A 26,379-nucleotide genomic window follows, 5' to 3' on the forward strand; every position below is an offset into this window, starting at 1 on the left:
AGCCCGAGCCCGACCCGGCCCGCGGGCCGGGCTTGGGCGGGCCGATGTATTTTCACCTCGGGCCCGGGTTGGGCTCGGGCTACCTGGAGTTTTATCGGGCCGGGCTCGGGCCTGGCGCAAAGCCCGACTCAAGCCCGAAATATAGAGAATGAGCGGGAATTGTTTTCCAGCACGCATACAGCGCCTTTTCCGCGACCGCCCTTTACCGCTTTTCCTTTCCATTCGCTACTTTAAACAAAAGGGGAGCAGGTAAAGCACTGCCTCCGTTGCACTCCGACAAACAGAGAAGTGACACCACCTGAGCTGGTGACGGCGCCACGCGACTGTTCGCGTTAGATTTAGGGCCAAATCCCATATGAGTGAAAATGCACGCGACAGCGACGAGCGACCCGACGTAGATCGCCATCGTGCAAGCTGACGCTTGCATGGGCATACCGGGCATACCCCATGCACGTGACGGCTTTGGCGAGCGAACTCCATTGTTGCTGGAATGAGGCCGTCTACTTGTAATTTGTAATGTGTGTAATAGAGACTGTTCGTCGTGTGTCGTTTGATCATATTTGATATGCTCAATAAAATGCCAAATTACCGGAAAACGATGTTTTGCTTTCGCAGCGAACCTTCAAAAAGCCGGGCCGGGCCCGGGATTGTGTTTTCGTACGTCGGGCCGGGCCGGACGGGCTCGCAGCCCTTTGCCGTCGGGCTCGGGCGGGCTTTAGACAAAGTCAGCGGGCCCGGGCCGGGCTCGGGCTCGGAAATACGGCCCGTGCACAGCTCTAATTCAGACTACCCTCGGAGCGTGCCGAGCGCGCAGCGCCGCGAACGAGCGTGCGAAAGCTTCGCTAGGGGCCAACTGAAATGCCGAAGCTCCGCACTACCATAGTAATAAGCGAACAACAGGAAAGCCGCAACGCTTCGTGTCGTTTTACGACTTTATGGCCTTTCATCTTCTACTGCGATAGCTGCGCACCTTCGGAGCTTATTCGCTATCGGTGATCGCGGCGATAACGACTAGAGCTGTGCATGGGCCGTATTTCCGAGCCCGAGCCCGGCCCGGACCCGCTGACTTTGTCGAAGGCCCGCCCGAGCCCGACGGCAAAGGGCTGCGAGCCCGCGCGGCCCGGCCCGACGTACAAAAACACAATCCCGGGCCCGGACCGGCCCGGCTTTTTGAAGCTTCGCTGCGAAAACAAAACATCGTTTTCCGGTAATTTGGCGTTTTATTGAGCATAGCAAATGTGATCAAACGACACACGACGAACAGTCTCTATTATACAGATTACGAATTGTGCAAAAACAGCAAGCAAGTAGACGGCCTCATGCCAGCAACAATAGAGTTCGCTCGCCAAAGCCGTCACGTGTATGGGGTATGCCCATGCAAGCGTAAGCTTGCACGAAGGCGATCTACGTCGGGTCGCTCGCGCTGTCGCGTACATTTTCACTCATATGGGATTTGGCCTTAAATCTAACGCGAACAGTCGCGTGGCGCCGTCACTAGCTCAAGTGGTGTTACTTCTCTGTTTGTCGGAGTGCAATAGTGCAACAGAGGCAGTGCTTTACCTGCTCCCCTTTTGTTTAAGGTAGCGAATGGAAAGGAAAAGCGGTAAAGGGCGGTCGCGAAAAAGGCTCTGTATGCGTGCTGGAAAACAATTCCCGCTCATTCTCTATATTTCGGGCTTGAGTCGGGCTTTGCACCGAGCCCGGCCCGGGCCCGAGGTGAAAATACGTCGGCCCGCCCGAGCCCGGCCCGCGGGCCGGGCTTTCGGGCTACCCGGAGCCCGTGCACACCTCTAATAACGACCGCGGTTTCCTGCGGCAGCGGTTGCGGCAAACAGTTGTTCCGTTTTCAATTTGTGCGCGCTGGCCGTGCGCGTGCCTTCAGAACTGCGCCGTTGCTATCTGCGATCGAGTCTACCGCGGTTTTGTCCGCAGCGTTGCGGCAAGTAGCATTGCTTTGAGTCGGTGCAAGTTGGATGCGCGCGTACTTTCGCGGTCGCCCACCATCGCGTCAATACGACCGCATTTGTGTTCGCAGCGGCGGCGGCAAGATGTAGTTACGCTTGGACTAGGTGCGCGCTGGCCGCGCGTGTGCCGTCATAACGCCGTGGTTGTCATTCACGATCGCAGGGCTAGTGACGACAAGCATAGTTTTGTTTTGAGCGCTGCGTCAAAAACATGGCGGAAGTTCTTGCATAAAGATTCTACCGCGACCCGCACGCGCCTCAAACCTGCCCGCAGCATCATGGTGGATGTCGACGATCCGTCGCCGAGCATCTCAATGGCGAAAAATCTACCGGGATGTGCGTGTGGTGGTAGAAGGCGGGTCTCCGATGAAGTTTTGGGTCGGAAGTTGGGTCGACTCTGGAAGTCACGAGCCAATGAGAAATCGTCGAGTTGCTAGCGGGATTTCGCGGCAATCCTAGGCAAGCTCCTTTTCCTTATGTGATAGCACTCGCGAAAACATCGTTGGAGCGGAAGCACCCAGGAAAAGTATTTGCTGTGACGAGACATTTTCCCCGTTTTTTTCTGTCGGCGGCTGACGGGGAATCGAAAATTACTTGTTCCGTGCTGTGTGTGTGTGTGTGTGTGTGTGTGTGTGTGTGTGTGTGGTGTGTGTGTATATATATATATATATAATCCCACTATAACGAACTCCGCTACAACAAATAATTTCCGATTCCACGTCAGCCGCCCATATATATATATATATATATATATATATATATATATATATATATATATATATATATATATATATATATATATATATGTGGGGTTTTTTGTAGACAATACAGATTTTGAATAAAAATCCTATGACAGAAAGGCAAGGCTCCTGTCATTCTTGCACACGAACTCTACGTCGAGGCGGAAATACTTTGCCCCAGCTGAAGTGACACTGTTGTGACTATTTAACAAAAAAAACGCTAATTAACTTTTTAATTATTGACTTGAGGGCAGTTGTTAAAATTGGAAAGTTCTAGTGCACGACGATTTATGGCACACCCACTTTTTAGAAATCACAAAAGTTGCACGTAATTCAAGATATCCATCATAAAATTTCAAGGGCGATATTGAAACTGATCGTGCCCGGTGCGGACGAAGAGCGACGACTCTGCTATGCCAGACCAGAACTACCCACGACAAGGAAGTGACAAAATTTGAATGAAGGCGCGTCGTGGCCATATCTTTTCATCAAAAGTGGCAAGTCATCTCACTTTTGCTAGAGGATCGCCTTACCTGTGCGTGTGGTGTTTGGTCCTTACCTGTTTCTTTCAACTGTGTGCAAGAAAAGCGCGATATCAACATTTTCTTTGTCTGTGAAGCATAAAACTCAGAAGCAGCCATTGTGGCCTGTCTTCTTGCAGATACATGAAATAGTGTTTCATGCCTGTTTGTAGTTTATGAAAGAAACAGATAAGCATCACAGATTGCACCCAAAGAATAAGCTGCCTACTTGTGTATTTCAGAATGATTGCCGATTTTCATGACTGGGTTCTGCTTTGGCGCACCTTGATTCAAATTTTGTCACTTCCTTGCCATGAGCAGTTCGGGTCTTACATAACCGAAAGGCCACGTTTCCTATGCACCACCAGTTTCGGTATCGCCCTTAAAATTCTATGATGAATATCTCGAAGTATGTGCAACTTTTTTTTATTTCTAAAAATGGGTATGCCATAAATTGGCACGCACTACAACTTTCTAATAAACGACTGCCCTCAAGCCAATAATTAAAAAGTCAATTCACGAGTTTTTGTTAATTAGTTGCAACAGTGTCATATCAGCTGGGGCAAAGTATTTCCGCCTCGACGTAGAGCTTGTGTGTGTGAAAACGACAGGAGTCTTACTGTCATAGAATTTTTATTAAAAATCTGTATTGTCTAAGAATATATGAAAGTAGGGGAATTGTCCGAAGGGCTCGTTTTTTCTGTATTATACACAACTAATGAAACCAACAAGAATTTGTTAGTTCATGAAATGCATACTAAGAGGAATGATAAAATAATTGGAACACTTTATTGAAAACTACATGTGCGGTATTAGATGTCACATAAGGTCCTACATGCAATTCCTTTATTCTCAAAAGAGTTTTGTGAATGCTATATATTAGGAAATGTGCCTTTATGCTTTGTGTGCTCGGGACAAATTGTATGACAAAAGAAAGAACTTACATTTTTGTCCGTGTCATAGTAAACCTTTAGCTGGAACCCAGGTTCGGGAACAGGTGTACGATAAAGAGATTCCAGGAAGTGACCCATTAGACTAGACTGTAAAAGAATGTGGTTTAAAGGCTGTTATGAATAAAGTATTCGGGAAATATACATAACAGTAATGAAGTGCTAGGAAAATAAGTGATAATCATTGCTCACATCTTTCTTGTTGGCTAGTTCTGCGATCTGGTTAAGCACCTTGTAAAATGTTTCATGCCAGGGCAAGTAGCTAGATGAAAGATCAACATGAGTAAGTACAAAATGGGTACGAGGCATAAACAAGTCGGTAAAACCAAATGCCTAGGGACCACAAAATTTAATTATCTCTCTTAAGGGGCCTGAAGAAACTTTTATAATACATGACACTGCTGCCTTCATGCAAGTGGTATCTCGAATCATTTGCTTCTGCTTAGGGACTTGTTAGATATAACAACCAAATAAATACTGCGAATAGGCATTGTGTTTAAAGGGACACTAAAGGCAAATAACAATTTATGTCAGAGTGAAAGGTCAATGTGTGAGAACGTCTAAAACGTCAATATAGTATCAATAGCAGTGCTCTAGTAATCGAGAAATTAAGGTAAATGTGGGACACGATGTGCGCCATGAGTGGGATATTTTGGAAATGATCCCGATGACGTCAAGAGTCCCAAGCACAATTAACCACTAGTAATCAAACTAGTTGCGATAAAAAAAATAACCTTCCGTGCATCACAAGACGTAATAAAATGCTGCTTGTTCGTTTCTGCTTGATTCATGGAAAAAAGAACTTGGCATTACCATGGGGAACAGCGCGAATGGTTCAAAAGTTCCATTTTCGCCGAGCTGCGCGTCTCAGTGGTAGTTGCAGTATCGCATACTGCTGCGTGTGCTTGGCTCTTGCTATTTTCGCACTGTTGATACTCTACTGCTGCTGCTGGCCAAGCTAAGCTCTGTTACAGTGAACTATACAGTTTCGGAGTGGCCCATGGCTGTCTTGGCAAGGTTGATGGCCGCTGTTGTGCAAGAAACTGTAGCGTCAGCGACCGGGCAGTAAGCGCTGGCAACGTTGGGCACGGCAACTGCTACGTCACAAGGCCTGTTCAGGCGGGTGATTCGAAGTGCGCTAACACCGTGCGGACCACTAAAACGCGATTTCCCTTCAAAATAAGCATTTCCTTGGCACGAAACAAGCACTACGAGGTTTCTGGATTACTATTTCAACAATAGACATCAACTTAATATTTGCCTTTAGTGTCCCTTTTTAGCCTCAAACCACTCTGAACTTGAACATTTACGGCGTTAGGATGGATAACTGGGTGTGCTGGTTTAGCATGTTGAGAGGCAAAAGGTGGAAAGACGACAGACAGTGCATATCTCTGTCTGTTGTCATCTTCGTACCTTTCGTTTCAGAACTTGAAAATATGTTACACAGTGACAGCTGCGTACCAGTCTACAATAAGCATATAGCCACAATTTTCACAATACTAAAGCTGCAGACACTGATGAAGGACTATGCAGCTGACACAGTTTCTCGCTCATATGCACTACTTTCATCCCTTAATTCTATCTTAATGCAGAGCCTTAGATGCTTTGGAGGTACATCCCGAAAGCTTTTTGATAAAAACACTTCTCACAGCCTTTTAAGAATCACCAGAATGACTTAAAGGAACCCTGAAACTGTTTTGATGATTGTATACCAACCCATTAAGCCGATCGCTTTAGTCCTTTGGGTCATTAAAAAGCTCATTTAGGTATTCTGCACAAGGTACATAATTTATTATAAGGATTTAAATAACCACATCACTACAGACCACAGTAACACTGCCACACCAAGTTTACAGCCACACTTTCATGTTGGAGTTGGCATTTTGTTTTCCAACCTCCCTCAAGTGAGTGATCTGACTGGCCTCTTTACTTTTGTACCATAGGAGAAAATGTGAGCAGACAGGTTTGTGGACATACCTGATGGCATGTTGATCAACCAAACACAGAGCACAGCCTCCGCAATCCTCCACATGTCAGCGGACAATTGCAGAAGGTGGAGCTTAACCCTGACCGCTCGGCAAAGTTGAGGAGTTAAAGCATGGGTTGGAAGGCAGGTAACTTTTAATCATCTGCAGCTTCCATGATACAGTCTGCTTAACTTAAACTATGGTGTGAATGATTTAGTGTAGTTGCAGTTGAGCCGCTTCCATAATTTCTAAAAAATTTTTTCAGGGACCCTTTAACAAAGTTGTTTAGGTAACCGTGGCATGCAGTGCACAAAACTTATCCATTACAATGCTGCTCACCTTAGAAGCACAAAGCAGGTTTGAGAGTTGGGAGCATGACGACAATAGCCAAATGTCCACTTGCTGTCAATGCTCGTCAACACAAAGCTGAAGTGCTGCACTGCAGTGCTAGAAATAATGCAAAGCATTTGATCCCTCTTTAAAAACAAAATTGATCATTTAACTACGGTAGAACCTCAGCAAACAAAAATAGCTTAAACTGAATTGCTGCTTAAAGGGGCCCTGCAACACTTTTTGAACTTTGTCAGAAAATGCTGCCGATCGGTAGTCGAAGCTCCGGTGAGCATGTGAACCAAAAATTATAGCACAGCACGCAGCAGGGAATTTACAATAAAAGTTCAAAGTCAGCTAGAAATCACTCACCCTTCTCTCGACAAAATGATGCCATATACCCAACTCAACTGTGTCACATACCCAAAAGACACAGCCATTGGCTAATTTGAACATCGTGAGCTGCATAGTTACTGTGGCTGCCACGGTGTGCCACAACATGCCCACACCGTGATGTGTTGTAGTGCAGGCATGCCGTGGCACATGTTGTGGCAAGAGAGCCACGCGCAACATTTATACGTTGGCCACGCATGCGTTCAAAGAAATCAAGAACAGAAAGTGCTCCCATTCATTGCCCCCCCCCCCCCCCACCCCACCCTTTTGTAGTTTTCAACGTGCTTGCTGGGATGAGATGAAAGAAGAGCGAAAGCTCTTAAAGCGTATGACAAGTCCCCCCTCTAACTCTCCTCGTACTTCATGGATTCTAAAAAATTTTTACAGCAGTAAATTCGTGAGACAATGAACTTCGATAGTGAGGTCATTTCATGATTACTTGGAAAAGTGCTGCAGGGCCCCTTTAAAGGGCCAGTAAACAACCCCGTAGTCCGAAATGTGTGATGAAGCGATAACTGCACACTTGTACGATGTGAACATGCTGCAGCAAGAATTTTGCCAATAAGTGCTGTAATAAGGAAGTTATCCTTATTAGTTATCCTGTAAGTTATCCTGTATTAGTTATCCTGTAATAAGGAAGTTATAGGAAGAACAACCCACTTCGACTGGTTTCGGTTTCTCGCTCGGCCTTCCCACCCTTCTTAGCAGCAAAAAGGAGTAAGCGTAGCTCATCGTGACTACACCCACTTCAGCAACGTAACACGGCATCAGTGATTACATCACTGGGACAAAGCCAACAACTGAGCAAGGCTTCCTCCATGTGTCGCTCATGTTATAGCAGCGCTAGGGTCACCCTAGCAGTGCAGTAAATGCATGGCCAAAATCGCATCACTGCAGGGCCATGGCACCATTTCCTAGTGCAGAGGACCAATCAACTAAGTCAGCGCTACGTTAAGTTGCCCATAGGAAACTTTAAGTCACTTCGCAGATGAGGAGGACTGGACAAGCGATGGACAGGGGTGCCAAAATAGTTTTTCAAGATGAAGCACCTGTGCAGCGCACAGCACTGTGATATCCATAAAATGTGATCGCAGCAGCTTTCTGCACAAATTGGCGAACTTGTTTGGGAGATGTAAAAAAAAAGTCTGAGCCTGTTTACTGGCCCTGTACACGGAACAACAGTCTCTTTAGAAACTAGCAAAGCCTAATTAGCCATCAACTTGGCCTTATAGATAGGACAAACTAGATGATACATTCACTTCTTTGTACTATACACATACATGTATCTAAGAATGTTAAGAAAGCATATGACAGGTAGTCCTGCACCTCGTATGACAGGTAGTCCTACACCACTAACACAACTCGTGTTAATCTGAACACATTTTTCTAGTCCTATGATGTGCTATTTAATGATATTTTAGTGCATTTGGTCACTTGATTCATGCAAGTCTATCTATAGTTCATACAATTTGCAAAAAATCTAGGAACAAGCGTAGTACAGTGCATGTTTGGAATGGTAAACTATTTTGCCAGCATCCCCTGTTATAGAGAACTGTGCAGACTTTTTATTTCATGTGTGGACAAAGTCCTGATGTAATGTAACAATTCTCAGATCCATTCAGGCAAATCAACATCACTGAACAACACCAAGCATACCGAAAGCACATGGGGCAACCACCGAAACATGCCAGATTGTCCATGGTCAGCTTGAACAACACCATGTTCAGGTGACACCCCCATATTCCAGAAGCTTTTGCAAGCACATTATGACAATAACTACCACGAATCAAGAAAGCAGAGCAAACTAAAGCACACAATAGTCAAAATTCTGCACAAGTGGCATACACTACTGACATTACATGATTACCACAAGGATCACTGATACTATCAATGTGACTAAAGAAAACACCAGAGGGGTAAGTGGAAAAGGTGAAAGATCAATTTCATCAATTAATATCTCTAGGAGATCTAGTAAGCATGTAATATCTTCAGGAATTATTTTCCAAAGATTTTTTCAGTACATATTACCAATGAACCAATTCATTTAGTTATATTTCAACTATAAATTTTCATCTTCAGGGAAACCTGTATATTCACGCTGCTAGGCTAACCGTACCATTGCAGCTCTAGGAAAAATTTGCTAATCCTTTTAAGAGCAGAACACAAAATGCCACATGGAACATGAGGAAATAAGGATACCTGAAACCAACAATCAATGAAAACAGAATGGCTGTAAGTAACAACACTCAAAACACCTTCCCTAGAAATTTTACCTACTAGACTGTCATTCATCATGACACAGTTTTTGCTGTTCAAGTCATCATATGCACCCCCTAGGCCTGCAGTGAAACAGTTGGTAGCCTGTACTCTGTTGCAGCAACTCAACCCATTTTATACATTTTGAACTCAGTAGCGTTAGTGCAGTAAAATGCAGTCATTAAAATGGTTTCTGATTAAATCTGTGAGATGACAGCACATCAAACCACAATTCATTAAGTACTGGCACAGAAACAAACAAAAGAGGCTCACTCTAGTTGGTATCCAAGCCACATAATATAGAAATGGAGCCAACAATCAACACATACCAACTCTCTTATGAAAAATTTAGGAGAGCTAGTAGCTGGAGTAGCTTTACAAGAGATAAGATAGCCAAAAGAACTACACTTGCTATAGCCTTGGATATTGCCGTCAAAATAAAAGGAAGAGAAAAGACAACACTAGATTTAAACTTTAGAAAAGGTACCTTTCAACCCTGGCCCATACATAACAGAGTGTCATGCATTGTCATACACTGCACCAAGACTTAGGTAAAACAGATATGACAAACAACACAGCCGTGTAATAGATGATCTCAGCCGTGTAGGTACAGCAAGAAAGTTATACAAAACACCTCAGTTAGTGAAACGCCACAGGTGATTCATAATGAGAAAACAGCAGAAGGCAGCTACATACCATATTCAATAACATATGGCTGCCTCCATAGGTAATTAACTAATTTCTCAGGTTCTACATCCCAAAACCATGACATCAATAAGAGTTACACAGAGGAGGGGACTAAAATGCACTATGGTTGCCTGGAGTTTTTATGGGCACCTATCTCTAAGTAGACGAGCATTTTTACATCTCACCTCATCAAAATTCAGTCACCATAGCCGCGATCAAACCTGCAACCTCGACCACATCATCACTGTGTCCCTGCAGTAGCTTTTAAAATGTCACAACTGTTATATACCAACTAACACCCCGAAAACATCACATTAAACATTTACTTTGAGTTTAATATTAAAACCTAAGTACTGCCCAGTGACTAGTACAATGTGTTAAAAATCAGCTATAGTGCTATATGCCACTTCAATATCAGTCAGTCAGCACAGAGTTAAATGTTTCAGCACACATTAATCACAGCATCACTCACCTGGTAAATTCACAAGGGTAGGCAAACTCTGGTACAGATTTTAACACCTCCTGAAAGAAGTGCAATACAATTTCTTCCAATACAGAAAACAGCTTTGACACGAGCTACACTAGACATTTTGAGACACTTACATCATTGTTATAAGAGTCCGGAAATTTCTGCACAATCCACGCACCTGCAAAGTTTGAAGTTTGGCAGCAGAAGGGTTGTTAATGGGGTGTCACTAATGATGAAATACACGATGCAAATTATGTGTTTACTTTCACAGTAACTTAGTTGATGTCACACTTGATGGACCTCCAAAATATGATGAAATACCTATTTACTACCATTCTTCTACCTCAACAATCGCTGGTTGAAGACACATTGACGTTTTTGAACTGTTCAGCATGATAACCAGAACACAGCATCAGCTAGGGTCAATAACATAGTAGTAGTCTCAATAACACAGCAGTAGTCTAAACTACTTAATACTAACAGAAGTTTGGCTTGTAAACAGCAAACTGCCACATGTGTGGCCCGACATTCATCTGCTCTTTCACAATTTATTTACCCACTTTATTTTGCAAAACTATGGCTTATGTGAGGGAGATCACATATAATTCCGTGTATCTGCCGACTTAAATCTAACAGGTAATTGCTTGGAAAAACACGCACAGGGTTCCTAACTGCATGGCGCCTGCTATTAAGTTGGTTGACGTAACAGATTTACCCTTTATCATTGACATACGAAGGATTTTAGTAATAAGAATCAATGAGTTTTACATCACAAAGAAACACAGAGGCAACGAGAGATGCCATGACAGAGGGCTCAGAATTTAATTGCTACCAACCGACGCTCATCTAACGTCCGTCCAGGAGGCAAAAGACTATAAATTTCACTCCTTTGCTTCACTACTCGCATAAAGGTCTTCCTAAACCGAAGCCACGAGTTCAGTGAAGGGGAAATTTAACCGGCCAGTTTTAGCCTTTCTATACAGTACTTCAGGTCCCTTACGCCGTCTATGAAAGTGTCAAAATGCACACGCGCACACAAAAAACACCAATGCACAGAGTAGTTTGCAGAGCCGAATTTAATGGGTCACGACTACAAACTCCGGTTAACGTTTCGCACAACAGGATGCATCAACAAACTTAAAAGCCAGTTTCAATGGTCATTTCACTAAGCGAACACTGAAACTATAAGACAACAAAACACAGTTGTGTTGAATCCGGTAGCAGCTGCGGAATATACTCCAACAAATGCACTGTGGCAGAAAGTGACATGTTCGCATACAGTAACGTTTTAAGCCGGCTCGAGGTCATTCCTTCCAGAGATAAAATAAACTACGCGCATGCACAAATTCTAGAAACACAGCATTGCATCGACAAAAGAGATACAGGCAACAAGATGAAACACTTACTTTCGTTGCCATTCCTCGGTATAACAACTTCACAGAAGCATTCAAGTATTTTCGACGGCGAATCCCTGCGTGGGTATCGAGGGTCGTGGGATCAGTCAAAGTGCCACCGAACTAGATCGCCCTATCACGCCTACATGCGTCAACCATGCGAAACAACGCCGTTTAAACGATGTTTCTAGACAGAACAGGAAATATGTTGCACTGATTCATATGAGCCGATCAGCACTGAAATTTTCTCAAGACGTTTAAATTATCAAGCGGCTGGTGACACACAAACAGCTGGGTAACAACAACGGCGACGAGTCACGCCTAAAGTTTACAGGTTCACAATCAGCGCTGACTAATTTGAATAGCGGCATGCAAATGCACGCGATTTGACGCATTAATTGAGGGTGACATGACCTAGAAATAAACAAGCAGAAGCTACGGTGGGGAGGCATCGGCAGTCACAGCCACTCCTCCGCAAATCGACAAACAATAAAAGAAAGACATTGCCGTCTTACCGTATTCTTGAACCCATTTTTTACGCAGGTCGTGACTTGAAATAGCAAGGATGTTAGTGAAACTAATTAATATAAGCTTCCGATCGCCTCTCAATCGGCAGAGCGAGGATTTGGCCATCCTAGCCTGACGGCCGGCGCCATGATAGCCGCGATTACGAGCACTGGTTTCGAGGGTGCAAAGCAGTGCAAGGCCAATCGTCAACTTTGTGTGCACTAGACAATATTAATAGTAGCCATTGCGTGTACTTTTTTAATAAATAAAAATAACAATGTAGTATGCAATATCTTTTCACTTATATGCAAAGTTTGTTTTGACTTTTGAACGCTGGGTTTCAGAGTGTGTGCGACGGCACGGCAAATGGCGGGATCGGTCTGCTTCGAATAGCTTCGAAATTGTTTAGGCTGCATCACAGGCTGGCAGCAGCTATAGTTTGACATGTTCCATATTGTGGGCTTTAAATTTCGCGAGTTGTGAAGACTTGAGTGCTCCGTGTGATTTTCACTTGACATGAGTCTATGATACAGCATACAGCCGTGAGCACGAGCGTCTCTTCAGAAGAGTCGGCCGAGTTTGTCACCGGTTTCGGACTTAGCAAGAGATGCTAGCAAGAACGTTCACGCGTAGGTGTCATTTGACGCGGTGTTTCTGGACGAGCGCAGAAGAAGAAGCTAATCCCGGCCCCAAAACCGAAGAGGAGCGTCGCCAGAGAACAGAAGAATACAGAAAGATCTTACGTGACATAGACAAGTCTATATGTTCTCATCGGCTGTCTGATAAAGAAAGGAAAGTTCACGAGGCACATAAACTTGCTGTTCAGGTAAATGTAGCCGCTTTTTCACCGTAGCGTACTAGCGCCTCTTAGCTCCAGCCAGGAGCAGAACTGCTCTCCGGTTAAGATACAAAAAGCTTTTGATTGGCTGAAAGTCACGCGCTTTCGCAACCGGCAGCTGTTGTCATGCGTGTGAGCCACTTTCGAAATAGTAATCCACGCGGCAGAAGGGTGTGTTTTTTACAAGGAAACCCAAGTCATGCAAGCATATCTCAATTACTGATCCCACAAGGCACAGGAACGCCAAGTAACGCACGAACCACAACGCATCTTGTGTTGTGGTTCGTGCTGCCAAGTAATCGGCACATGGCCCGTCATTATAATAATGGCTTCGTATGTTTCTGTGGAAATCAACATTACGAAGTGGAGCCTATGTTGTGGCTGCACTATAACCTACATCTCCAGTTTTACAAAAAAACACGAACGGGCCAGACGTAAGTTGCATGAATGTTGGTACGACGTCTTCTACTTTGTTGTTGCGCAGGCAGCATGACTGCAAACTCCCAGAAAGGCACATATACAACACATATACTGCAGTCGTAAGTGTAGGCATAGAGGTACGATTGTTCACGGCTTAATCTGAGTGATGTATAAGCCATATTCACGCAGCAACTTTCAGCCTTCTATCAAAACTCCGGGCATAGAGATATCGCGCAGTCAAATATAGAATTACGGTTGTCGTAGCATTCGCCTATTCGTGTGTGTTGTGGCTTCATTACAGTTTCATTGTGTTCAATTTCATCCTGGTTTACATGCCACAGTTACATAAAGTGATAAGCCTCCCAAAGCTCTGCAGGACTGGAGAAAAAAGATGGAACTCCAGCCAGTCTTTATGCATCATGGTAGCTGTGTTAAAAAAAAAAAAAGGGAATAGGTGGCGGCTTTTTATTACCGATGAGTGTTTGAATGACATGTATTGTGCTTGAAACCTGCAGCTGGCTCACATGCCTCACGGAGATAAAATGAAACCTTGACCATGTGCTTTCAGCTTCAGCAGTGCGGCAGTTTGGGTTGGTATTCCATCTTGAAAAAAACTATGAGCGCACAGAAAACAAGGACGACAAAAAGACACACATATGCACACACCTAGGCGCTTACGTGTGTGCGCCTACGTGTGTGCATGTGTGTGTCTTTTTGTCGTCAGTGTTTTCTGTGCGCTCATAGTTTTTTCAAGCTTTCAGCTTCAGTCATTTCCAAAATAGGAGAAACATTGAAGCAATTATCCATGCTGCATTTTAGAACTGAAATATTCATTTGTATGCAATATTATCACCCTCTAATGGGAGAATCTCAACACTATTACTTCTGTGATGCACAAACTATATTGAATATCTTGCTGCAGTGATCATTTTGCTGTTCATGTGAGTTATGTGTCATATTTGTGTGTGTGTGTGTGTGATACAAAAAAATATATGTAATATTTCTGAACTGATGCACGAACTTAGAAGGTCCTTTAAATTTAAATAGTTGTTGTCATCATGATACTTGAAATTTTAAGCTATGGTATGCTAATCATGCAGTTGGAAACAGTGTAACAAACCAGCATAACTTACCTGTCCTTCATACACATACTTGTGTATTCCACTTGTAGAGAGGTGAGAAAACATACACTGATCCCATGACTGGCTTTACCGTCTTTTCTGGACTCCATCATTACCTGCGTGGTGTCTGCTGTGGCTGTGGATGTCGTCATGTGAGTCAAGTACCCAAACAACAATTTTGCACAAATTGAGTGCTGGAGAGCCTTGTCCGAATGATACCTACTGGGTGTGTCCAGATAAGATCGAACACGAGGTCCCTGTCACCATTCCCGATTGTGATGAAATTTACTGTAGGTCTAGGCATTATACCCAGAACAATGGTTTCGCAGTTAGTCTTGCGGAAAAAAATTTCGTTCGCCTGAAAAAAATTTTATATATTTTGGCCGCAAAGAACGCTTTTCCGCCAATTTCGCGATTTCTGAATTTTGAGCGCACCTAGGGAAAAAACGGCGCACTTCTTGGTCACAATATTGATTCCCCTTAAAGAACAAGTGAAATACAGTCTTACGAGCCTATTACTTCCCTTGCTTGTCGAAGCACTTTTGAACAAAAAAATCACAAACTTGGCAAATCGCACAAAATACCTCTATTTCAGGAATTTATTGCTGCAAGCAAGTTAAAATGAGGATAATGATAATCGGTACATATTAACTTTGATACTTTCGCTCTCTTTTAAAATAATTTGCGTGGTTTCATCGCGCTCCGTTTTACTCGGTGATTGGGCTGAAACGTAAGTGATTTACCAAAAACGCCGAACTTTGAAAATGATTTTCTCAAAAAGGCCATTTTTAATTTTTTTAAAAATCCCTCTGATTAAAGTCAAGGACGTCATCTACCATTGTGCAGAAAAAAACCTTGCATTATTTTGGTTGCTAACAAGTTAGAGTGCGTCAAATGTGACCATCCCAGCCTAGCGGCCGCGTCGTTCGTTATCGGCTGAAACTCGGATATAAGTTGCTAAAAATACTTGTACGTGACATAATCACAAATCAGCAGCTCCACACCAACAAATGCGCAGCCCGTTGTCATGGTTAAGCAACCTTTGTCTTGGGATCAGCCGCTTGACAAACCAGCAGCAGCGGCCGCTCGATGCTGCGGGCGCTGACATTACATGAGTGCAGCTTCGACTGCGGATGAGCTCCGCTTGAGCGCCAAACTACGCTCAGAGGACAAACGAGAGAAGGAATGCATCACTGTGAAAGTTAAAGGCCGTTAACTTCCAACAAATGTCATAGTATGCAACGAAAACTCTGCCCGCGATTTCCCAGTGAGCGCCTCCAGTAGTGCGCTCATGTGTTGCTTTCTCTCTTCGGATGGCCTAAATATAATTAGGTTCATTCTATGAGCAACATATGGCACAAAAGAAAGCCATTGACATCTAAAGAAAGCTGTCATACGTGCTTCCGATGGTCGAGCAACTCAAACTGCAGTTGTTCATCTCGTGCCAGAACACTTGTGTCAGCCGGCTGTGAAAGAAGTGTGTCCAAGTCCTTTACTTCATTAAAGAACCGCTTTTACAATACTGTATTGTTGGGCGTCCGCAGATAGAATATTCAACGCAAGTCGAGCGTTTATCACGATATTATGCGGCTTCGGGCACAACAGCAGGGGAAAAAATTCGGCAGATCCCACGTACCGTGGGAGTCGATGTTATGCGAACCGTGATCAGTGAGCACCAGCAGCTGGTCATGACTTGTTATAGGATCTGGTCGTGATCGTGGTGACGAGGGGTCAATGTGTAGTGAAGTATGTGGTATAGTAGAGCTGTTGGAATTCTAGGATGCCTCGGTTCCTACACCTACCCGTTCATTACGTCACATTTTAGCATAAAAAAGCGACACACGGCTCTTGCCTGCTTAGTGTGAACAAGGAAACCGTATGGGTCCCGAAACGGCTCTGTGTTTTTCACCTTGATTTGGTCAGTGACCGCATCTACATCCTCATGCTCGGTCATTTCGTCGAAAAATCGGCTGTCGACAGAGCCGGCGACAAGTAGGAACCTGAAGCCACCCTTCGCGTTGGTGAGGTATATAGGCCATCGAGGCTGGTAGGCCTGGATAGTGCTACGTGGACCAACATTTGTTGGCACTTAACGGCCTTTAACTTTCACAGTGATGCATTCCTTCTTTCGTTTGTCCTCTGAGCGTAGTTTGACGCGCAAGCGGAGCTCATCCACAGTCGAAGCGGTACTCGTGTAATGTGAGTGCCCGCAGCATCGAGCGGCCGCTGCTGCGGGTTTGTCAAGCGGCTGATCCCAAGACAAAGCTTGCTTAACCATGACACCGGGCTGCGCATTTGTTGGTGTGGAGCTGCTGATTTGTGATTATGTCACGTACAAGTATTTTTAGCAACTTATATCCGAGTTTCAGCCCATAACGAACGACGCGGCCGCTTGGCTGGCATGGTAACATTAGACGCACTATAACTTGTCAGCAACCAAAATAATGCAACGTTTTTTTCTGCACAATGGTAGATGACGTCCTTGACTTCAATCAGAGGGATTTTTAAAAAAAATTAAAAATGGCCTTTTTGAGAAAATCATTTTCAAAGTTCGGTGTTTTTCGTAAACCACTTACGTTTTAGCCCAATTATCGAGTAATACGGAGCGCGACAAAACCACACAAATTATTTTAAAAGAGAGCGAAAGTATCAAAGTTAATATGTACCGATTTTCATTATCCTCACTTTAACTTGCTTGCAGCAATAAATTCCTGAAATAGAGGTATTTTGTGCAATTTGCCAAGTTTGTGATTTTTTTGGTCAAAAGTGCTTCGACAAGCAAGGGAAGTAATAGACTCGTAAGACTGTATTTCACTTGTTCTTTAAGGGGAATAAATATTGTGACCAAGAAGTGCACCGTTTTTTCCCTAGGTGCGCTCAAAATTCAGAAATCGCGAAATTAGCGGAAAAGCGTTTTTTGCGGCCTAAAGTTGTATATTTTTTTTCAGGCGAACAAAATTTTTTTCCGCAAAACTAACTGCGAAACCATTGTTCTGGGTGTAATGCCTAGACCTACAGTAAATTTCATCACAATCGGGAATGGTGACCGGGACCTCGTGTTCGATCTTATCTGGACACACCCTACTGCATTAGCAGTTGCATATCATAACCATTAGTGATTGCTAATAATGTGTAACAGACTAGAGCTGATAACCCGAATTTCATTATATAAGTAAATGACAATTGTAAAGGACATGAGGAATGACCAAATCAATTGTTGTGACAAGTATGACAAGCCGTCATTCACACTGTTCGTTTTTTAATCCTGGAAAGGAGGCTTCTGAACATTTAAAACAGCGCACCTCTATGGTGACCTAAAGAAAGAAGAATAATCTAAAAGTACACTTCTAAATTAAGGATTATTGACTAGGTGCTTTTTTTTAATGAACACTAAAGTGAAGCGCTAAATCAGTTTATACTAAATTATTAATTGCATGGTAATTCTCTGTTTTCGTTAATTTTGCTGTCAGATTCGTTGATAGAAAAGAAAATGAAGGTCAAAGTTTCACTTTTGAATTTCGCGCCGAAACTTCAGCGCCTGAATATCAACGTGACGTCACAGATTTCAAAATCGTTTTTCGAATTTGGGCTCACAGGCCCCTGACACTTGCAACGTTAAGGTCCAAGCTCCTTACAACACGATTTAGTACTTTTGTTTACCGATAAACAATTATGCAGGCCGTAGCAAACGCCGTCAGTATTTATGACGCCATGGTGAGCTGGTGCGGGAACCTGAAGGCGACGGCGCCACCTGTAGTTTCTTTTCTCACTTGCCAAGCGTCTTCTCGCGTCAAGATGGGCGCGTTTGGTGTTGTGGAAAGGTAACTTACAAATACAGGAAAAATTGTTTTTCTTTTTTTTTTTCTCTTTGACATACAATGTAGCTTCGCTGTTCGGTGTCTTGAACTAAATGTTTTTTATTAGGTACGTATGTGTGTTTAGGGCTGTGTGTGTATCTTGAATATTTTTCTTAAACTGGAACACGAATTTAAGGAAAAAAAAATTTTTGTGGCAAAAATTATTCTTGAGCTGGATCTGCATATGCTTAACAGCGGATAACTATAACATGCTATAACAAAAGTTAAAAAGTAAACAAAGCTGGCATACGAAGAGCCAAAGAGTCGCGCAGAGTGCTGGCGAGTCTTCTTGAGTCGGATTCCGGGACTGCAGAGCAGTTTTTCCCGGGCGTCTAGTTTCGCCACCTTATATGCAGGTATCATTCTCAGTATACACTGGCAACAAATGAGCGGAGATCGACCAGTGTCACATACGTCCTTGTAAACGTCCGGTAGGGGGCCGCGGTTGTATCAAGCCGATGGTTTAAGACGAATGAACCACGATTCCAAGAGTTTTCTTTTGCCCCAATTTCGTTCACGAGCCAACGTCGTCGCATCGTTTAGGTCGAAGCTACGTTCTGTGCAGGGGTGTGCATAGGTGGCGAAAAGTCAATATCATTTTCTTAGTAAATGTTTCGTTAAATCGGAGTAAACCTTTGTGGAAGCGGAGCGATGTCTTCGTTCCCAGCCCGCGCGGCACACGGTCATTTCATGGTTTTATAGCCTTGACACGAGGGCACTCTAAAGTTCTTTACGTGAGGGGACATTTTCCGGAAAGGCGTTCATGTGCAGTGACATGCGACAAAGGAGTATCGCCCTCGAGGCAATGTTCTTTTTCGGGAAAGCAGATCCCGCATCGACTTTTCGAACGTAAAGTGTGCTCTCGCTACGGAGCAAGAATTTCAACGTGGCTCTCACACACAGCGTGCAGAACTCCACAATGCAGACTTTCAATGAAGGCTCCGTGGGTGCCACCTAATCCCATCTGATGTAAATTTGCGTGACCCCCCGAAAATGCACTGCCGAGGCAGAGACGTCACCCTCTGTACGCCAGCATTACAGTGTGCTAGAATTGTGTACACTGTACCAACATCAAGTCGCTAGCGCCACCATGTTGAATTCCGGCAGTGTCATTTGCTTTGTAAATAGTGTGGTGCATTGTGTCTGCACAGTGGGTGCCATCAACAAAAGCTCCAACTACAACAGTGTGGTTTTTTTAAATGTTTGCTCTCCTGATTTAACGAGCCGCGCCCCTTTTTTCCTTTTCTCTCACTCTCTTTTTTTGTGGTGCTAATTCGAGAAACCGCAGCTAATCGCGGAGGCGAACACCGAAGGAACTTATTGCGGTGCCTTGTGCTATCGGCGCAAATTTTCTGCAAAGTGTCCTTGAGAGCAACGAAATGGGCCTACTGTGAAGTAATGTACTTTTTGCCCGGTGTGTGAGGGGTATTAGGTAAAAAGACGAAGTCTGTGTCGAAAGCGACTCCCCGCTTCCATACAGGGCCAAGAGAACGAAACGTCCCTGGCCAGCTGTCAAAGATGACCACTTCCTTTTTGGGCCCTCCGCTAGCACGATATCATCCTTTCATGTTCAAGACGTCCCCGCCGCAACGGTGGGTTCACAATACCGTTTCTATAGCTTAATCCCTAGCGTCCGGCTCGTCAATAATACATTTACTCATTCGTGGTAGAACGGCTCAGCGTGGGAAAGCGGAGCCCGTTAATCAGCGTGTCGCTGCGTCCAAAAATGGCAATACATGGCACTACGCCTCAGTTTGCAGGGTATTTCTGACGGTCATGCGCTGCGCAGCCAGTTACAGGGCTGCCATGGGCGTAGCGAGGGCAGTTAGCATAAATCAGCAATTTTACGCACCGAAGTGTCTTTTCGACTGTGGAAAGGCATTCTAGGAAAAAAATCCAGATGATTTCCCGCACAGGTGGCTGTTTTGGTCGGCGGGGGGAGGGGGGGGGGGAGGGTGACTGGGCTGCAGCCCCCCCCCCCCCCCGGCTGCGCCACTGTTCTCAATAACCGATCGTTCATCTTATCAGCGTTCGTTATAACGATATCAGAGTGTACAGTGAGGTCGCATACACAGCCGGGTGGTATGCGCGACAGGCAATCTTAATTTATAGTTCGAACATTAATATGAGACACATCTATAGCCTGCAACAAATTAGTTATTGTGGATACAGAGCCACATATATTATTAGTGTTCAACGCTCAAGCGAGTTGCATTCTCTCTGCTTGGACCTTCGTGGATCCTGCGGCTAATTTCCCGTGTTACATCTCATCGGGGCGCCGCGCGATGGTCAAGAGAAAAGCGCAGCGAAATTGTAGGCCAAGCTCGCTGCATGCATTCAATTTTCCTCTCGCCGAGCACCGCGTACGCGTTACTCGCGGAAAAAAAGTACGGATTTGCTCTGAAAGTATTCGCTGACATTAATTTACCTCTCGCCGCCGCCCCGCAATGAACCGAACTTGATCAGTTAGCTGATCGCGACATTGAGCTTCTTCGACACTGTATGGAAAACGGTGGGATCGAACATTCATATCGAGATATTCTTATTTGCGGAAATTTACGATGGAACAGCCGCGTCGACGACGACCACCCGACTACCGAGGTAGCGTGCGCCGCTGTAGCACTCGATCGTCTGTGTTTTGTTTTTGTATGGGTCAGATGAGTTAGTCGATCAGCTATTATTCGATTTGTGGGTTGGATCAGCGGAGATGTTTATAACCTTTTTTCTGAGGGTTAAGTGCATAAAAAATAAGCAACACGTGACAAAACTAAGTTTAAATAGATGCTTCGCACTCGATAGCCAACTGAGCAAGAGATTTCGACTTTGCACTACCAAGTTTCATCCTCTAGCGCCGACAGGTGGCGCCACTCATTTTGCGAAACTCCAACGCAGTAAATTCGATGAAACCGACGAAACGGCGACGTGGTCGAGAACAGCTTGTGTAATGGCACGCAGAGAAAAGAGCAAGTGAAGCCGTGATGCTTGTACGTTTAAGGCTATAGTGAACTAGACGAACAAGAGGTTCATTCGTTTCACGTGCACTTTGTGAACCACTTCACGATGGCACTGCACCCCGGCATTCGTTTCACGTACGAGTTCAACATGGCGGCGTCGGCACCATATTCGTTTCGAAAAAGTGCAGCTGTCGTGCAAGGATAGTTCACGAATTTCCTGCACCTACTCGTGAGGTAGTTCTGAGTCCGTGCAGCACAAGATGACTGGAACCGCAGCAGACGACAAAGCCGACTGCATTCGTGTCTATTTTAATGGCGTCCAAGAAGTACGTCAGTGAACGTTTTCCGGTAGTTGCAAATGCCAGACAAGCGGCGCCGACTTTTACGAATCACTACCTCCACAAACCGCGAGAAAAACCGACCGTAGCATAGGCCCTGCACGACGTCTGCACTCCCCCCCCCCCCCCTCGTATTCGTTTTGGCATCTCGTTGCTGCTGCACTTGCTGAAACGCTCCCCGCACGACGACGGCACCCAGACGGCACCAGCATGAACCAGTTCAGGTAGTGTAGGGTGAATCGAATGGACCTGTGGTTCACTGTTACAACTTACAACAGCTTCCGCCAGGTAGCCGTTGGCGTGCAATGTACTCGGCGTGTTGATAAGTCTTTCCATGATCACAACACTTTTCTCGTAGCTGTGTGATCATTAGTCGGTAATTAAAATGACGAGGCGAAGATCGCCCTTAATCGGAACAGAACAAGAACTAAATTAGTCACTTAAAGACAGGCCAACCTAGATGTAGTCAGGGTGAAAACAGAGGAATTCGAAATTGCCCTTGAGAACAAATACGATGCTTTAGAGTAAGAAGAAAATGACGACGTAGAGTGAATGACCGAAACCGTAACTATAAACTGATTTCCGAAAAACCTTAAGTTGGAGGTAAAGCACCTATAGGCAAAAAATAAGCAACCCTCAAGCCACAAAATACTTAATAACGAAACGACAACAGATGGAAGTGACTACCTAAAGTGCTTAAGGGGAAAGTCAAAGACATGTGGAATCATAACGTCAGAGAGATAGAGGTAGCAGTAAAAAAAGAAAACAGAAAAAAAGGAAGCATCAAAGCAGCTAAAGGGAAACTCTACTACCGTCTCGTGCGTTGCTGCTGTGAACTTGTACATGTGGCGCATTGTGTGGGAAACGGTGGCGAAAATCGGGTGCACAAGTCCCACAGAAGTCTACCACAGACAACCAATTCCTCCCCATTCTTGCACTAATTTTGCTGTTTTATTTCATCTTTGCAATGCCAACGCTGCTCCACTTGCCACCCATACTGTTTGCTATGTGTTTTGCTTTATTTTATTTATTTGGAAACGTGTGTGCTGGTTTTTTAACTGCTGTGCATGCGCGCAATATTGTGCGCACTTTTATTGCGTTTGTAGGTCTGCTCTTGATCTGTTTGTCGAGACAAATACAACAAGTCCTGCGTGCATGCTGCAGCATGAAGCAGTCGTCTTATTTTATTGACCTCCTTTAACAGTACAGCAACGCCCCACATTACAGTTTTATGCTTGCTTGGCAAATGCACAAAATCACACAAATTTTACTGGAAGTACTTACATCACTTACAATCTTCAAAACAACTAGCAAAATAAAGAAAGTCGACAGGAAATTTCGTTATGTTTTAACAAACGTGATACAGCAGCACAAGAAAAGATAATGCACACAGGATTTACTGAAAAAAAAGGGCAACAAAGTTTCGCATGACGTTTTCTTATTTCGCAGACATCATTACGATCACACATTTCTAAAAAAAAAAGAACAAGCTATAGACTTTTGTCGATTAAGCGACAATGCTCTATCACAGGCGTTTTGAATTACGCATGATATCAGTCAGAATTATAGGACGTAATTATTCACGCATAAAGAATGACTCTCTCGTATAGATATGCTTTGATATGTGAAACACCTAATAAAATGCGCTTCTAGAGGCAAGAGTATTCCAAGTCGAAAGCAGTGTTAGCCACCGCAACAGCAATAACAACACACTTTTTTACCGCACATTGGTTGGAATTTTACGCGCGAGGTTAGGACCGTGGTGTCATTTCTTTTTATTTTTTTTACTTTGCAAGGTGCAGCTTTTGCGGCGCGCTCATGAACAATGCCTCGTAGCAATTTGTTAAATGTAGCAGAGTCGTATGGGTACACCGCGATATAATATTCTATAGTCGGGTACAACTTTAGAAGGCAGCGGCATTTCCTCCTCAAAGGCGGATGAACACAAGCCTGCACCAATGGGCGCGCACTCGGGACTGACGACATGAGCGGGACGGCGGGGGGCTCCGCCTTCGGAGAACATCGGCGCGTGCATGAGCGGGACTATTTCTTTAGTCGCGGAGGCGATCGGCTGCCGCGCTTCGGTCGTCTGGATGGGGCCTCTCCTGCCTTCTTAAGTTGTATCCGACTATAGTATATTTGCCGTATGGGTCGCGGTCCATGGTTCCCACAATGTAGGGCACGAAGCAGAATTTCCACGAACTACTGTGACGCCGGTAGCCGCATACATTGCTCACGGAAGAACACCGTCCAGTATGAGGCTATCTGATCTTACATCTCACGATCCGCGGCAAAACGTGAGGCAGCTGAAGCTTTGCCGTTGACACCAAACTGAATTGGCGGCAATGGCGTTCTGGGGGAAGGACACCCGCTTGTTTCTTTCGCCTGTCATCAGGCGAACTGAGCAGTGGCGGCCAGCGCACGAGGCAAGCAGGGAAACTATATGGTCCGTCGCCCGAAACTGCTGCGTCGTGATACAACATATACTATCGGTGCCGCCCAACAAGCTTTCCTGGAGCATTGCAGCACTCCTTTAAGTGAGGATAGGGAAGTCTGACTAATTCGATCTTCCTGTTAATTTGAGCTGAAGCTGTGGTTTAATCATGTGTGTTTCTATGTACTACGCAAACACCCGGATAGAGTTTGAAGGAGCAATTGGTGTTTTCGATTTATAATTTTTCAAGGTCTCAGCTATAGCTCTATAGAGTGCCCTAATTAAAGATAAGGAGTACTGACACAATATTTAGGCATCGCAAAAGGCACATTTTTCTTTTCCTTGGTATGCAGTGTTAACGCTCTCCATACATGGGAGTCAGACGACATGCGTAAAGTATTTTACTTCGATTTTAAAGTTGCGTAGTAACACGTATGCAGAAGCTCCGCCCACGTTGCCGCCAGGTGTAGTGCGTCGCAAGTTACCGTATCTCTGTGACGTCAGAGTGTATATACACGTCATTGTGAAACCGCCCCTTCGAGGTCGAAACCGAAAGCGTTTTTTTTAAGGTAGCGGTATTAAAAAAATATTCAAAAAATTTCCAGGCACCGCGATACCCTTGTTAGGGTTATCGACACCAGCGTTTTTATTTAGAGCAACAGTCCGAAAATATTTAAAATTCTTGTCACTACTCCTTTAATGTAATGGCTTTTGTACTGCCAGCTTTAGTTTCGTTTCCTGTGAAGTTACTGCAACGTGACGCATAATGTGCTCACGTGGTAGTAGGACATCTCGATATGCTTGACACTCAATCCGACTTGCTCGATCGCCTTGCGTGCTTCTTCTTGTAAGGGTCGATGCAGCACCGTATAGCATATGTAGACGACCCATCGAGTGTCAAAACTTCGCTATGTCAACGAATAATTCTCAGCGCTGCAGCTGTAAAATACAGCTATTGTTTTTGTCGTCACAATTCCCTTTTTTCGGACTACTCTTTTATTGGGACATTTCTGTGGCGTCGTCCGTGCCAAAAGAATGGTCGGAGGCTGTAAAGGCGCACTCACACTGAGTGTGTTTCTGTCGCGCGAGCAGGCGCGATCCCATCGCCGACAAAACGCTGAGCGTTCCCAGTGGAGCTCTCCTCCCGCGCGTCGATATGCTCATTGCGTCCGCCCATTGGCCCGAGACGCGCAATACTACCGTGCTGGAACGCCAGCAGCATTGCTGCTTTGCATGACATGTCACGGCCGCGCTGGCAGCAGTCCACGGTGGTCGCGGCTATTCACGTCTTCCCTTACTTCCGGCGACTAAAATCGGGCTTGAACAGGGACCCTACTTGAACTCACCGGCGCGAGGAGAGGAGGGCTTTTTCCCCTGTTTTTTTTTCTTTTTCTCTTTTTTGATGTTGCGACGTCGCGCGATATTTCGGCGATCTCTTGGTCAAGCGGCAATTTTTCAGTGTGAAAATAGCGCCTAAATGCTCCGCATTTAGTCACACTTGTGATAACTCTGTGCGCGAGCACCGTGTCATGCTGCGTTGCATGGCAGGGCACCGTGACAAGTCCCTCATTCAGTGGGCTTTCTTCAATGAAGCACTTTTACTTCGATAATTTTTTTTTCAAGCGCCTTGCATTTCATATTATCGAGATAGTTTCTACTGTAGTTACACGGACAATAAAATTTGCCAGTTTTCTAAGTACTTATGCCACACTTTCTTGAGCAGTGTATTTATGCACTTTTGTGTGGTTATATCCATTAGAATAATTGTGTTATCATGAACATGCAATTTTTCTAAATTCTGTTCCTATATACTGCAGACAGTTAATGCTAAGTCTAACGTACTGTTTGTTGCACTCTGACTTATAGCAGCGGAATTCTTGGTCATAAAACTCTTTCTATGCATTTCAGTGCCCTTATCAGCACGTAAATGCCAAGGATGAAGTCAAAGAGAAGATGATGTTTAATTCTGCTTTTTATGTGCCAAGAACAGTGGCTTAAGAACCACAATTGAAATAAAGAATTTTTGCAAAAAGATGAATGTCTCTTTTGTGTGTGAGCTTTGATGCATGCATAAAAAACAAGGTCACGTGTATCATTGCATCTAGCATTAGCAATTGATAGGGGTTAATTATGCCTGATCGCATGTGTTTTCGCATACTCTTAGTAACGAAAATGACTCGAAATATCAATTGTAATAGCAATACAAACAGCCGTCACGCTATTCGCCCTGAGACAGAAG

General features: G+C 44.5%; 2 protein-coding genes across 2 annotated transcripts in view; one reads left to right on the forward strand and one right to left on the reverse strand.

The window, feature by feature from the left end:
* Nucleotides 1-12,349, reverse strand: part of LOC119401236 (DENN domain-containing protein 1A) — a 79,068-nt gene extending 66,719 nt beyond the window's left edge. The window contains exons 1-7 of the mRNA XM_037667924.2: nucleotides 12,187-12,349; nucleotides 11,684-11,748; nucleotides 10,412-10,455; nucleotides 10,281-10,330; nucleotides 6,482-6,589; nucleotides 4,368-4,437; nucleotides 4,170-4,265 (exon numbers count right to left, since the gene is read on the reverse strand). Coding sequence (XP_037523852.1) covers nucleotides 4,170-4,265; nucleotides 4,368-4,437; nucleotides 6,482-6,589; nucleotides 10,281-10,330; nucleotides 10,412-10,455; nucleotides 11,684-11,748; nucleotides 12,187-12,203 — 450 coding nt within the window. The 5' untranslated portion in view covers nucleotides 12,204-12,349. The remainder of the gene's footprint in view (nucleotides 1-4,169; nucleotides 4,266-4,367; nucleotides 4,438-6,481; nucleotides 6,590-10,280; nucleotides 10,331-10,411; nucleotides 10,456-11,683; nucleotides 11,749-12,186) is intronic.
* Nucleotides 12,350-12,530: 181 nt separating this feature from the next.
* Nucleotides 12,531-26,193, forward strand: LOC119401246 (uncharacterized protein C1orf53). Its single transcript, XM_037667934.2, has 3 exons — nucleotides 12,531-13,004; nucleotides 14,608-14,709; nucleotides 26,049-26,193. The coding sequence occupies exons 1-3, from the start codon at nucleotides 12,786-12,788 to the stop codon at nucleotides 26,136-26,138; spliced, it is 411 nt and encodes a 136-aa protein (XP_037523862.1). The 5' UTR covers nucleotides 12,531-12,785; the 3' UTR covers nucleotides 26,139-26,193.
* The last annotated feature ends 186 nt before the right edge of the window (nucleotides 26,194-26,379 follow it).

The sequence above is a fragment of the Rhipicephalus sanguineus genome, chromosome 1 (genome assembly GCF_013339695.2).
Source record: "Rhipicephalus sanguineus isolate Rsan-2018 chromosome 1, BIME_Rsan_1.4, whole genome shotgun sequence".
NCBI lineage: Eukaryota > Metazoa > Arthropoda > Arachnida > Ixodida > Ixodidae > Rhipicephalus > Rhipicephalus sanguineus.